Raw genomic sequence first — 15,410 nt, 5'->3', positions numbered from 1 at the left:
GGAAACAATGACTCAGTCAGGAACAACCAGACAGAACTAGGAAGGCCGTGTCACTTTTGGCTCTGCCATTGAGCAGGGCCATGGCTAAGAAGTAAAACCCAAGTAGCCAGGTGAGATGGGAGTTTTAATGACAAAGCTTCGCTGAGATGTAAGGTTGAATGATTGTGTGTCCTCTTTGCCTCTCCCTACCCCATGAGTTAAACCCCATATGGATTTTCAGGTCTACTGTGACGTGGAGCCCAAACGGCAAGCGTTAGCCCAAGCCAACTTCGAATTGGCTGCAGCTACTGAAAAACTCGAGGCTATCAGGAAAAAGCTTGAGGTGAGTGCAAAACGCATCACTGAAGAAGAGATGGTACCCCACCCCCAGACGGGGTCATGTCTGAGTCCACGCAAGCATAAAGGAGCCTGAGCTTTCCTCCATACACTCATTTACCTACTCGTTCAGCAGATACTCCTTGTCTGCTACGTGCTAGACCCTGACCTGAAAAAGTAGAAATGTGGATGGTTTCTGCCCATTAAAAATCCTTCCTGGCCTGGGGGCAGAAGGAGCAGCATAGCACAAGGTGATTCAAGGCAAGGACCCTGGAGCCAGACTGCCTGGGCAGATATCCCGGCTCCAGGATGTACGATTTCACCCCTCGAGACTTAGCTCCCCTCTCCGAGCCTCTGTAGGCTCATCTGTGTAATCAGCATTATAACAGTATATACTTTTTAGGTAGGACTCTAAGGATTAAATGAGAGCAATTCCTATTCAGAATTTAGCATGGAACGGGGCACATGGTACGTGCTTAGAGAACATCAGCTACAAATATAGTCATTGTTACTCTTCTACAACTATGCACCTGGTCGTTCCAGCCCGGTGTTGTAAGTACACTTGTGACTGTGTGTCTCTGTGAGGGGGCACCAAAAGAAGATTGTTTCTGGAAAAATTAGAGAAAATTTCATAAGGAAGCTGTACTTGGCACGGGCTTTAAAAGTTTCCTAGGAATCCCGGGGATAACTAGGCTGAGAAAGGTATTCCTAGAAAAGAATAAAGAAAAAGAAGGAAATGGAGTTGGTGTACTTGAGGAAACTCAATAGGCCAGAACCCGACGGAACACGAGCATTGGGGGGAAGGTCGGGAATCGCACGGAGTGACCAGGATTGAACGTGCACAGGGGAGCAAAGGCCTTCTTAGACTTCTCTGTTACAGAATTTAAATGTTACCAGACAGGTGAAATTGGACATTTTGAAAGATTTTAATAGGCTAGTGATGTGATCAAACTACCTTTTAAACAACTGAGTAGGGCAGGAGGGTGGGAAGTGCCTGGATGCAGGAAGACAAGTCTGAGGCCCACAGTGGGTCCCTGGAGGGTCTCCGCTAAGGCAGGAGCAATGGCGAGGGAGAGAGCGAGGTGGCCGGCTGGCTGGCTGGCTGATGGCAGGTGGAGAGGGGGCAGGGACCTGAAGAGGGCTACTGAGCCCACGGAGCCCTGCACAGAGATGATGAGACTGTCCAACTCTGGCAACCTGGGTAATGCCCGGAGCTTCACTTCTGTTTCTGTGACACGGTGATTGTAATAGCTGCCTTTCAAGGTGGGCGTTTGTGATCTGTGGCGACCTAGGATCCAGTCTCCCTTCTGGGGGTGATAACAGGCTGAAGTATCTTGGGGGAAATGATCCCTCCTCATTGGAAACACTCAGGTGGGGCTTTTCCCAGAGGTGTCCTTCTGTTCTCCAGCTAAAGGCTGGATCCACGACCCAAGCTTTGCCATTTTTCACCTCAGTCTCTAGAATTTGAACCATGAGCACAAGAATAAAGACAGCTGACAGAGGTCATGCATTCTAGAGACAGGGTCCAGGTGAGACTTGGGAGGAATTCCTATTCCTAAGACCCTCAGGAGCTCCTGGGTGCCTATTATGTGGTTCTGTGCCCTTTTTCCTCCCTAATAGCCTCCTCAGTCTCCATTCCCTTCCCATAAATTCCCTGTAGCTTAAATTAGCTGGGCATGGTTCCTGTCACCCACCCCACTCCGTCTATGACTCGTGCTGCACTGAGATACTGCTCAGTGTGTAGTACACAGTGCCGCATACGTGTTCGTTTCCGGTCATCCTGTAGAAAACCCAGGTGTTAGGTGTTGAGCTGTCAGAGCTGGAGTTTGAGGCAGGCCTGGCTCAGGAATGTAGAGTTGAGAACGTGGCTGTGAAGGTCACGGATGTAGGGAGTTGGTCCAGTGGGAGGGTAAAGCATAAGGAGTGGGAGCCGAGGCTAGACCTCGGGGAGGATGTTCCCGTCGCAGAGTGAATCCTGCCATGGGTCCCTGAGCAGGTAAACTCAGCGGCCATGGTAGTCCTAGAGTCTGGGGCTCACAGCAGCCAGGCAGCGCGTAAGCCCAGCTTCTTACAGACTGAGGCCAGAATTAGACCTGCTTGTGTCTGAGGCCACTACTTGTCACTTTGGCATGGAAAAAAAGTCTGTGCAGTGTGTAGGGGGGAGGTGCACTTGCTAACAGAGAGCACCTCCCAGATATAATGACAGGTTCTCCAAAGACAAGGGAGATCATCTTTCCAGAGCAGAGCTGGAGGTATTGACTTTTAGAAAATAACAGAAAGGGATTAAATTGGGTCCTCAATTTTATTATTCAGTCATTAAAAGATGTCTTCTTTCGGGTCGCTACTTTGATACGATGGCTAATAGCCCCAAAAGTGTTCCTAAGGTGTGGAACATTTCAGCACCTCTGCCAGTCATCCACACCTCGTCCCTGCCCAGCGTGCTGCCCTGCCTACACTTCCCGACCGGCCGTCGCTCTGGCCGTCACGCCCTGCCCACGTGACTCGGCCACCCTCTCCTCTCCACGCCATCCACACGTATCTCCTGTTACTGTGCGGTCCGTGCTATTCAGTAAATACCCGGTGACTACTGAGATAAAAACAGGCAAACTGTTGATAAACTTAGAGCAAGCGTACTCATTTTAGAAAAACCACCTTCATTGGTCAAAACTTTGTCAACTTGACCAAAGCCTTTAAAAAAAAAAAGCTGCCGTCTGCTGTGAATGGCTTCATGCCAATTGTAAGCAATTTAATGTTCATAGATAAAGGCTGAGGGTGCCAGCCCCATGTGATCCTACACGGAAGACTCTCCTGGGTTGTAGAATTAGTAATCCTTTGGGCACAGCCTGTAACTCGCTGAATGAATTGTCCACGTCAGTTGTTTTCAGAAACCCACAGAAGAGCAGAGGTTCACGTCCCCGTAAGCCTCACAGCTAAGCTTGCGGACGCGGAGAAAAGAAGACAGAGTAGTAATTGAAATGTCTTGATGAAGAATGGCTCCCCTCTACCCCTGTACCACAAATGGATTTCCAAACAGAAGTTACTAATGCCGTTCCCACCAAGGACAGAGAACCTCAGCGTAGTTGCTATCTGTTGGCACAGGTTAGACGGATGCGGGAGCCCAAGTGAAATTACAGTTTCTCTTAGCATTGCCTTTGTTTCCCGCCGCCTCTGATTTTGCCTCCCTCCTGGCCTCTCCTCCTGATTTGCCATCTCCTGTTGCCTGCCTCCCTCGCACAGGAGGGACATATCTGATACTGGCATCTGTGTGGCAACTCTTTCAAACCAGAGTCGCTCTGCATGTTTTTGTTCCTTTTACTCCGATCTCTAGTTTAAGACTAAAAGGTGACCTTTTAGGGAAGGTTGAGCCGAAAAGAATGGGCTGAGTTGGAGTGGAAGCAAAGTGGCGTGTCTCTCAAACATCCAGGAGCTAAGGGGAGCCATAAAGAACATCTGAAGTTGTTCTCATCGGGGCCCTAATTCTCTGGGTATGTTCCCTAGACCAGCAGCAGCAGCAGCAGCGGGGTCCCCTGTGAACTCCTTAGAAGGATGGATTCTCAGACCCCACCCCAGACAGACTGAATGAGACACTGTGGTGGGGGACTTCTGGATCTGGGTTTATCAACCCCCCCCAGGTGGTCCTGATACACACACAGGTGTGCCAAGCCCTGATTTAGGATAGCTGATAGGCTGCATCCCTTTTTTTCCTCACTCCATTTACTTCTGGAAGCTGAGAGGCCAGGGCCTGTCAAGAACTGTGAAGGAGCCGACATTTGACCCTACTTACAAGCTAACAAGTTAGCCTGCCACAGTTTTATGGAGGCGGGCGGGAGACCCGACCCATGGGGGTGAGAGAGCGGAGGACCCCTTGAAGGACAGGGCAGCGAGCAGCACGGACATCGTGTGTTTGTTCTCTGGGCCCCCAGTCCCCGTGGGAGCTGATGCCGTCCACCATGTTAGTATCACAGCCTAGAGACATGGCAGGTGCAGGAGTCCCGGTCTAAAGAGCACAGTGACTGAACTGGCTCAGGCTTTCCCCCGGAATGAAACCCATCATCATCCTTCTTCCCGCGAGACAGTTCTGTCTTGTGCCCAGGGAGGAACACCGTCTCTGCCTCCCACGCCTATTCGCTATGCAGGTGTCTTAGGAAAGAGAACAAAAGCAGTCAGAGCTTCCTCACAAGAGACCTAGAAACCACTCTAAGAGACTGTGGTCTCTCGACACCCCGCTCCCTTCCCCAACCTTAGGCGGGCATGGATATAACCATTTTATGTCATAGTTGTGTGTATATTTGGGTCAGCCCTATGAGCTGGGTAACATGACTTCCGTTCTGCAGATGGTGAGACCGAGGTGCAGAGAGGTTGTGCAAGCCGTCCGTGTTGACGGGTCTTCGCTGCTAGCGGAGTCTGTGTGAGCACAGGTGTCGGACGCCACAGCTCCCACACGCTCCCGTATTTTATAAAACCATGAACACTTTGAAAAACCTAAAATGGACACTTAAATATTATTTGTTTTAGTCTGATTTCTTTTTTTTTTTTTTATTTGACAGAGAGATCACAAGTAGGCAGAGAGGCAGGCAGAGAAAGGGGGGGAAAGCAGGCTCCCCGCTGAGTAGAAAGCCCGATGCAGGCTCGATCCCAGGACCCTGATACCAAAGGCAGAGGCCTAACCCACTGAGCCACCCAGGCGCCCCTGTTTTAGTCTGATTTCTAACTGGTTCACCTGTTCTCATATATCTGACCTTATTTTGCACCTTAATCTTAAGTCGGACCCGTACATCTTTTTCTTTTAGAGGGGCTGCTTTAATGGCCTAAACTAAATAGTGATACAATAATTGGGCCATTGACACATATAAGCCATCTCTTCATTATGAATAGTGTACGTTTGACAGGTTTGCTTACTAAAGTCTCTGAGATTTTGGCACTCACTTATCAAAACCGTGTTATAATTCTCTGATATTGTTAGAATTTGGCAGATAGCAAGAGGCAGTAGTAAGGAGTTCCCGTAGGACTGTACTCTTAGTCAAGGGGGTTTTTTTGGCTATCAGTAACAGAAACCTACTTAGAAAACCTTAAGCCAAAAAAGGAGCTGAGGATGAGTCACAGACTCTGAGGGAAAGAAGTGTGAGCTGGTCTCGGGAGCAGAGAGATCCAGGAAACGGGAGGCTGCCGTGAATGTCTGTTAGTGTCTCTCCAGAGCCTTGTGACTTCTATTGCTGCCCTTTCTTTCTACAGCTTGGTTTTCCCCTGCTTTTTTGTGTCCCTAGTGGAACAAGGTCCCTCTCCAAATGAAACCCTCCAAAATGTGCACCTCTTTCCTTGTCTTTTGATGCTAAAGGCAGTGACATACCTCTGAGTTTCAGTGGCCTATTTCCAGATACAATCTGATTCATGGCCCAGGCTGGGTCAGGTTGCTGAGGTCTGGAGGGGCTCAGTCATTAACACCCTTTTTCATTGCCTGAGTTATGGATCATTGAAAAATAAGAAAAGAGTCAGGAGGTGGAGAACCAAAAAATGACCATTATTATGAATAAAGGTGTTACCAGAGGATGAGGCTTCGGTACAAGGGAGAGGAGACATGCACTCAGGGTGTGTGTGAGTCCGGAGGGCTCGTCCACCACCCCGCACTCCCCACCCCCAACCCTCGCCGGTGGCTGTGTGCACTCTGCTTAGTGTAGAAGGCAGGCAAAATATGTATGCTTACAGGGGCAAAGGTCAAGGAGGAGGGAGGCTGGCTTCATGGACCTGAAGGTAGTAGATGCTTCACGATGATTATATTATTTCCATTTTACCTAACAGTGGCTCACAAGCTAATTTTCACTCTTACCTAGGATTTGGATCGACATCTGAGCAGACTTACAGCTTCATTTGAAAAAGCAATTGCCAAGAAAGTCCAATGTCAAGAAGAGGTGAACCAAACTCACAAAACTATTGAACTAGCCAATAGACTTGTGAAGGAACTCGAGGCAAGTTGACCTTTTCTTCCAAATTTCCAACTAAAATATCGAGATCACCCTTTTTTTGGGGGGGGGATTTTATCTTTACTTGCTATCAATAATAAGTAAATAGACCCAGAATCAATAGTGAAAGGAAATAATCAGCCTTTGTACCGTAGTTACTGCTGACCGAAAGGGAGAAGTGATGGGTTCTTTGCATTTTTAGTAGGGAGCCAGGAACTCAGTGGTTTTCTGAGATATGTTAGAAACCGAGGACAGGTGTTGGGTAGCTGTGGGACTGAACTGTTGTCTGATCCTTTTAATAGACATTTGCAACCGAGTGGTAACTTCAAAACGTTTTTTAACACCGAGTCTGCTTTGTTGGTTGACTTTTTCCTCCTGTGACATGCTTTGACAAGTGACTGACATATTAATGTTAATAGTTATCCTATTAAATAAAGATTTTTTAAAAGATTTTTATTATTTTAGATAGAGGGTATAGCCGGCGGTGGGGGGGGTGGGGGAGCCGGACAGAGGGAGAAGGAGAAAGACCAGCAGCCTCTGCATGGGCCCGACGCGGGGCTTGATCTCACAAGCCTGAGATCGTGACCTGAGCTGAAATCAAGAGTCGGATGCTCAACTGAGCCACCCAGGGGCCACTATTCAATAAAGGTTTTTGAGAAAATTCTTATTAAATTTCTCCTGTTTGAACACACGTGGTAGAAGAACATACAGCCTTTGTCCTCAGGAAGTCCAGATTTTATTGACTCTCCAATGTATAGTATCTTCATATAATAGATTATTATTTGACCATAGAAAGGATTGAGGTCTTGATACGTATTACAACATGGATGAACCTTGAAAATATAAAATAAGTGGAAATGGGTGAAAGAAGAGACAAAATGCCACAGGTTGCACGATTCCATGTATAGGAAATGTCCAGAAGGGACAAAGCTACTGAGACAGCAGATGAGCTGTTGCTGGGGGCTGGAGTAACTGCCAGCAGGTATAGAGGTCGTCCATTGTGTGAGAGAAACATGCTCAAATTAATGAGAATTATCATACAAGTCTGTGAATACGTGAAAAACCACTCAGTGATGTACTTTACAGGGTGAATATCACAATATGTGAATTAAGTCTCAGTAAAGCTGCTGTTTTTATTTGAGTGCTACCTAAGAGTATATAACTAAACTATTAGAAATGCATTGAACTGAAAGGGTTAGAAAAGTTAAGATTTATAGTGGCTTGAACAAATGGGAATTTATTTTTCACATACTGCAAAAAAAAAAAAAAAATTGCATGGGTAGACCGTTACCATTGCTGATTTGGGGAGTTGGTGGTCAGACAATGAATCTCTTTTTACCCTTCTGCTTCTCCGTGCTTAGCACGCAGTCCTTCGCTGTCTCGCTTTCTGCAGCCCTACAGATGTCCCTACATCCCGAGGGTGTACCTCCAGATTCAAGGGGGAGAGAAAATAATCTGTAACAGCTGGCTTCTTCTCGTTTTCCTGGAGACTTGTCTAGCAGACAGCCATTTACGCCTCTTTAGCCAGAACTAGATTAACCACATCTGCTTCAGAGAAGCAGGGAAGATGGGAAATGGGGTTATCATCCTCGGCTTAGCCAGTCACAGTTCATCTCGTGGGGCTGGACCCATCACCACTCTTGAAATTCAGGTTTCTCTTATCCACAAAGGAAGGAGGATTTGTATTAGGACGAGTTGTGTGGGCGATAGCCTAACCTTTAAAGTAGACTTCAAAAAATATATAATTAAAATTTCCTACAAATTTGGGGCGCCTGGGTGGCTCAGTGGGTTAGGCCTCTGCCTTCGGCTCAGGTCGTGGTCTCAGGGTCCTGGGATCGAGCCCCACATCAGGCTCTCTGTTCAGCGGGGAGCCTGCTTCTCCCTCTCTTTCTGCCTACTTGTGATCTCTCTCTCTGTCAAGTAAGTAAGTAAGTAAAATCTTTAAAAAAAAAAAATTTCTTACAAACTTGAACTCAACACCTCTCTGGCGTTCATGGATCGTGGTGTATCAGCTCAGGGTCCGTCCTGCAAAATCCACTCTTTGCGTTCCAACTCAGTACTTACAAGTCTGTTCTTCCAGGAGTCACAGAACAAAGCTGTGGACTCGCTCTTGAGGTTTTATTCTCTTTCTCATGACCCACACCCATTCCATCAGCATAAGGGCTGTGCCTTCGAAGTCCATTCCACATCCCAGCCTTGTCCCCCACACTGGTCCAGGCCACCCACTCCTTAGCTCTGGAGGATTGCCCCCCAAAGTCCATGCCCCTTGTCGCAGCTGAGTAATTAAAAAAAATTAAGTTCATCCATGTCTTCCCTCTAATAATTCAGAGAAGTCACCAATAATTCATTGCCTAAATCAAGTTATAGTCCAAAGGCTTTCACTGGTCAGCATGATCCAGCTCCCAGATGCCCCTCTGTCCCTACATCTGTCACCTTCCCTCTAGCTTCTCCTTCACTGGTCTCCTTGCTTGTCCTCACACTCTTAGTCACTCCTATACTTGTGACCTTTGCCTTTTTCCTTCACATGGCTTACACATTTCCAAATAATGACATCAGTAGCTCCCTCACTTCTTTTCAGTGGCTGCTGAAAGTTCTCCTTATTACATGGTTTTGCTCTGCCCATGCCTGCGCGCGCACACACACACACACACACACACACCCATGGCTCTCTCTATGCTAGGTCGGCTTTATTTTCTTCACAGCATCTCTCATAACATGACACACTTACGGATGAACGTATGTGAGTACATATTCTTGCGGGGAGGTCTTTTTTCCCCTGACTAGAATATAAGCTCCACAGGAACAGAAACTCCATCTGTTTTCTGCCCCACTTGATCCCAAGTAGAGAGAATAATCCTTGGCACGTCACAGGCACCCATAGATACTTGTTGAATGAGTGAGTGGTTGAGTCTGGGGAGTTCAGAAACAAAAAAATTCTGTAGCCCCTGAAGACTTACTCTTCTGAGATCACTTGAGAAATTCCACTGCTCCTAGTGGAATTTACACCCGTTCCCATTGAAAGCGATGTGATTTAAGTAGTTTGCCATTTGTGAGGTACCTAAGAAAACGAAAAAGTGCCATTTGATTAGACTGTTTGCTTGTAGTAGGTTTAAGATGTCCAAAACTTCTCTGAAGGAAAGAACAGTCTCTACCATGTGTCTCTGACACACGGCAGTGTTTTCCAAAGGCTTGGCTTACGCATGATGATTTAGGCGAGGAGAGGAAAGAAGGTGAAATCATGTTAATCAGCCAAAAAACAAATCACAAATATATTTATATACACACACGCACCTTCTTTTAAGGATTAATTGAAGATGTCATACCTTTTCCTTTGAGGATAAATTCTTTCTGACTAGAACAGGAGACAGTTAACTTCTGAAAAGCATCAAGACTGATGATTTTGTCTATATAGCATTGACCTGGAAGCTATAGTCTCAACCATTCAGACTAATAAATCAGGCAATTTATATTTAATCATTAACTAACTCCTGAGCTGAACAGCTGTTCAAAATTAGAAATGGGTCACCCCAGCCAGGATGACATTACAGGCAATCTATAATGCATTAGAATAAAATTATAGTGATTTTTAACTGTCTAGAAATTTATTACAGGACATGTTCCAACTCTTAAACCCTTGTTAGCCAATGTCAGTAATGATTTATGTTGTGTGGGTGGTATAGTGAAATTATTGACGATTTCAATAGCCAATAAGTCTGTGTTTAGTAAATCTTCAAATTTCAAAGCTGTTTTGGAGAATGAGGTGGGTGCACTTTATTGTTTATCATTTACTATCCAAAGACAACAAAGATGGAGGAAAGGCAAATGAGAAATTTCTCTTCAAAATTAATGGATATACGGTCGGTAGCTGAGGAGGGAAAGTAATGAATTCTCTAATGAAGGCTAAAGAGTTGAAGTTCCTTGGTGTTTGTATGGCTAACTTGGGGCGATCTTTATCAAGCACAGCAAAGAGACAATCTTAAAATAGCTTTGATAACCATTCTCACTTGCTAATTTGACAACCTCCGTGTTGTGCGTATTATGGTGGCTCGCCGGGGAGCTGGCATTCCAGTCTCTTCTGACATAGATCATTTTTGCTCTCTGGGTGCTGTCTCTCCTCTTTCACAAGCAGAGCTAAATTCCATAGAGTTCTTCTTTGCTTGGACTATCAGGTTGCTTACTTTTTTCAGTACCTATTAATTTGCATGTTCTCAGGATGTGATGCTCATTTTAGTATGCACTGAAACGGTGGGTTAGTGAGCTCTCCTACAGTCAATCCATAGACATTTACTGCAGTTTTATTTAAATCCAATATTAAGGCATCTTCATATTTAACTTAGAAATCTGATTAAAGGACCATCCAGCTAGGTAAAAGGACTTCAACAGCATTCTTTGAGTGTATTGTCTTCAGGACTGGTGAAACCCTCCTGATTTCTTTCATATATATATATATATATATATATATGTATATATATATATATATATATACATATATATATATATATATTTTTTTTTGCATAGACTATAGGCTCTTCCACAAAGAGAGTGATTATATTAGAGAAATAACCCAAGTTTAGAAACTACCAGCATTATTCTTTAGTTAATAGCATCTAGGATAGGTGGCTCTTAAAGCTTTGCATTTAAATTAATGAATACAAGTGGTGTTGGTCATTTTTCGTTTACCTCTAATCAGCTGACAGCCAGTATGTTTAAAACAATGTTTGCTCAGGGCAGTGGAGTACCACTGGTGCAAAGCAGGAGGAAGGCAGAGCTGCTAAGCTGCCATCAAAAATTCTAATGTCACTTGGGATTGGCCAAAGCTCTTGGTCCTCCATGCTCAGAGGGATAGGGAAGTGACTGTCAGCTTTGAAGAAAGAGTTAGAGCATCTGACAGGAGATGGGAAAGACCTAATGCCATATTGCAGGAAACTGCACTAAAAGGGAGTATGAGAGTCCCCTTCCTTCCTAATGATGGCTTTCAGACATGAGGAAGATGATGATAGTCATGAAATCCACTTCTGTTCCTTCTCAAGGCTTTGCAGAAGGACGTAGACTAAAACAGAGCTGTAAGGTGGTCACGGTAAACATTTGTTGAGTTGGTGTTCACTCTACAATTACATCTGAGTAATTTTACCTTTCAGTCTGAGAAGATTCGCTGGGGTCAGTCTGTTAAATCATTTGAAGCTCAGGAGAAGACCCTCTGTGGAGATGTCCTCCTGACGGCAGCCTTTGTGTCTTATGTTGGACCCTTTACAAAACCGTATCGCCAGGAACTGGTAGACGTCAAGTGGGTTCCCTTTCTCCAGCACAAGGTAAGCTCACTTTCTTACCTTGGCAGCATTTGGAAGCATTATCTTGGCACTTCAGCAGACAAATCAGTATGCATACCAGGCTCTTTTGTACCCCTATAATGACCCTCTGACTGACGGGAAATTCCCATATGACAAAGACATTCCTTGTGTGTCGCAGTGTTTCTTGTTTAAATGATGGTTTCAAAAGAGAGATGAAGAAGAGTAAATTACTTTTTATAAACTCTAACGATACAGTTGCAAAGCTGCTTTTAACAAAACTGATAACGGAAATCAAATTGGGGTTATTCTGATGGAATAACAAGCAGTTTTTCTTTCTTCTTCCTGCCATGATGGGTTATTTGTTAAAGACTCTCTTTTCACACCTACCTTAAGATAAAAAGTTAGCATTTTGGTTTCACTTATTTGTGGAACATAACAAGTATCATGGAGGACAAGGGGTGTTAGAGAGGAGAAAGGAGTTGGGGGAAATTGGAAGGGGAGGTGAATCATGAGAGACTATGCACTCTGAAAAACAATCTGAGGGGTTTGAAGTGGCGGGGGGGTGGGTGGGAGGGTGGGGTACCAGGTGGTGGATATTAGAGAGGGCCCAGATTGCATGGAGCGCTGGGTGTGGTGAAAAAATAATGAATACTGTTTTTCTGAAAATAAATAAATCAATTTAATTTTTTAAAAAAAGCATTTTGTATGCACGTATAAAAATAACGCCTTCTAAATCTAAAAATCCCAAACCACAAGCAAAGTGAAATCACAGATTTGGAAGATGTGAAATCATCTGGTTCATGATTGTCCTTGTACAAAAGAGGAAAGTGAGTCACAGAAGTATAAGTGACTAAGGTCGTGTAGAAGAGGAGGTTAGTCCTCCTGAATCCATGCCCATGTTTGCTCTGCAACATTGTGTCAGCTCAGTTGACAAAAGCCCTTAAGATATCCTTACATCTCTCTGAATATTAACATTCTGCATTGGTAATAATAATAATAATAATTCTGCCTCACTCTTCACAATAGTTGTTTCTGTGACATAAAGACACAGGTGGCACTTGCATAGATGAAATGATGGAGGGGAAGTTCACTATTAAAGGCATTCCGTAATTGATAATTTTAGAGGAATAGTTCTTTTGTAATGATTTAATATACCTGTGGTATCAAACAGCTGTAATGTCGAAGACTTTTAGAAGGAGTTTGTCTCTACTACTCCCCAAAAGTGCAAGGCTTCTCTTTAAGTATTTCTGCCCTGACATGGGCTTTTACATAAGAACACAGAGCCTCCTGCTGAGACTGTACATCTCTGACTGTGCTGTGGGCTTCAGAGGATCAGCTGCCTGACTCCGCTCGTGCCCTTTTTCTCGGGTTCGTCTTCACCAGTCTTGGATCCTCTGTACGGGTGTCTTGGCCCGCATCATCCCATGACTAATTCCGAGTGACAGTTGTCCTCTTACGTGGTCCTCTCTGCATTCTCCTTCATTCACAGAGCTTTCTCATTCTTTCCAAAGCTGTAGGGAAATTCACCTTCATATCGAGCCGTCCAAACCTTGAACTTCACCTTGTCTTCTTACTGTCACGATTCCTCTTCGCTTTGGGGGCATGTCGTAGTCCTGGCAGTTGGAACTTAAGCTCCCAGTCATTTTACAGTGTTTAAGTTGGAAATGTGCCTTCTCAAGTTTAACTTTATAATAGGTCTTAAGTCGCTAGTAGAGCATCCTTTAGTGTGTGTGTTTCTAGGAAGTTTCCTGTCAACCCATGTGTATTTTCGCACTTAGTTAAAAGCCCAAATGTTACATAAAGTCTTGTTTTGAAGAAGTCATACAAATAAAACAAGAGAATTGATTGACTTACCCAAAATGTCTCAAGCATGCTAAACCTAGCCCCAAAGCAGAACAGCAGTTTTCTTATGCTGTACGCTGTACACATACTCATTTTAACCGTGGGCCTATGATGCCCATGGCCCCACAAGCCTCCGCAGGGAGCCTCACGCCCGTTTCCCATCCTCTCCACGCTCTCTCTTGCCCTCCTGAGCGCACAGGCACCGTGCAGACTGAGAAGCGGGCCCTGAGATGTGACCAGCTCACGCTTGCACCTATCTCCGGGCACAACTATGCTAAAGGAAGAAGATGCTTCCAAATTATATGAATGATGTTCCTTTGGAAGAGTCCTCTCTGTCGCTAAGACAGCTGGCACAAAGTGCCCCCTAAAACCTAACAAAGGTCTGTCCATCTGGAAAGAGGGTTCCAGTTTCTGAGCTAGTTAACCCTGCCTCCTTCTAGATCCAGTCACAGCAAGGTGGGAAGATCATCACATCTGTGTAAAACCTGTGCCGGGGCCAAGAGGAGCTAAAATCGCTTAAGAATGTGCATTTTTAAATTACTTTTCCTCCAAAAGTATTTCTTCATCCTCTTCTCTCAAGAAGCCAGTGTTGTTATTTCTTTTCATTACGTTAGGGTGGCTTCTGGAGCTCCACTTGCCTGTAGGGAACTGTCCCCTAAGTGTCTCTGACTTGTCAGTTTGGTTTGGCTATCCTGGGGATTCAGAGGGTTCATAAGTTAACCTGTCAGCAAGTGACTATGGTTGTGATTTTTAAAACCTACAAACTAAGCATGGCATTTATTAATGACCTGTTGAAATAGGTAAGGTGACCTTGGAAGGAACCCTTTTTTTTTTTTTTTTTAAGATTTATTTATTTATTTGACAGAGAGAGATCACAAGTAGGCAGAGAGGCAGGCAGAGAGAGAGGGGGAAGCAGGCTCCCTGCTGAGCAGAGAGCCCAATGTGGGGCTCGATCCCAGGACCCTGGGATGATGACCTGAGCCGAAAGCAGAGGCTTTAACCCACTGAGCCACCCAGGCGCCCTGGAAGGAACCCTTTTATAAAGCAGGTCAGCCATCCTTAATCCTTCCTAGAAATGAAGACTTCATATTCTAAACGATTGATTCTCCCCGATTTCATAAATACATTTAATTCCATTTGAGTCAAAACTCCAGGGGTGGGGAGAATTATATTTTTACTTGACCTAGTGGTTCCAAAGTTTGTTGAAAGAATATGTTCTTGAAAACACCAAGGTAATTTGGGGATAGAACAGTAAGAAAGCACTTGTCCTTCGAGATAGTAAAATATGTTCTAAATCGACAATAATTACAAGGTAGTTCTGCAGGGGAACTAGAAAAGTAGAATCAAGTTCAGAACTGATCAGGATGTCAAGAGACATCCTACAAACAGATGTCCCCTGTGATACCTATGCTCATACCGTGTCTTCGCTTCTGATGCTGTAAGAGGAACAGCTGACACTTCTATCTAAGAGGGATCCTCTGGGTTTCTCCTAGTTTCCGTCTCCTTTCCCTTCCCCAAGGATAATGCCAGAGCAGTTTTCCCCTCTCCTCAGTTTTTCCCTCCCTGCTAATTCATGACTAGATCATTGCCACAGGCGTGCACATACGTGGTTATTTCTCCCATCAAACAAGATACACCCAACAACACGTTTCTCTTGACCCCCTCCCTGCCCTTCCAGCTACTCTTCCATTTTTCTGCTCATTTACAGCAGTCACTTCAGAAGGGTCATCTGCAGTCGCCGTCTCCAAGTCCTCCCTCCATTTTCTGAATCACTCCGGACAGGCTTTTGTCCCTACCACTCCACCAAGCCTCCTCTGGGGTAGTTTTGCTTCCACGTTGCTAAGCCCAGTGGTTTGTTTTCCATTCTCATCATACTTGCCTCTTGGCTGCCCCTGATGTAATCGACCACTGCCCCCCACCCCCGCCCCGTCCTTCCATCAGTACCTTCTCTACTTGGTTCCAAGACCTCCCCTTTCCCCGTCTCCCTCCTACCTCACTGACCAATCCT

General features: G+C 45.1%; 1 protein-coding gene across 2 annotated transcripts in view; it reads left to right on the top strand.

The window, feature by feature from the left end:
* The window catches only part of DNAH11 (dynein axonemal heavy chain 11), a 324,465-nt gene that overhangs the window by 229,230 nt on the left and 79,825 nt on the right, over positions 1-15,410 (top strand). For both annotated transcript variants that reach the window (XM_032305983.1, XM_032305984.1), the window contains 3 exons: positions 221-322; positions 6,144-6,278; positions 11,411-11,581. In XM_032305983.1, coding sequence (XP_032161874.1) covers positions 221-322; positions 6,144-6,278; positions 11,411-11,581 — 408 coding nt within the window. The remainder of the gene's footprint in view (positions 1-220; positions 323-6,143; positions 6,279-11,410; positions 11,582-15,410) is intronic.

This window comes from Mustela erminea, chromosome 11 (assembly GCF_009829155.1).
Source record: "Mustela erminea isolate mMusErm1 chromosome 11, mMusErm1.Pri, whole genome shotgun sequence".
NCBI classification, from domain to species: Eukaryota; Metazoa; Chordata; class Mammalia; order Carnivora; family Mustelidae; genus Mustela; species Mustela erminea.
The sequence above is the reverse complement of the archived record's forward strand: the minus strand, read 5'-3'. Positions and strand labels throughout refer to the sequence as shown.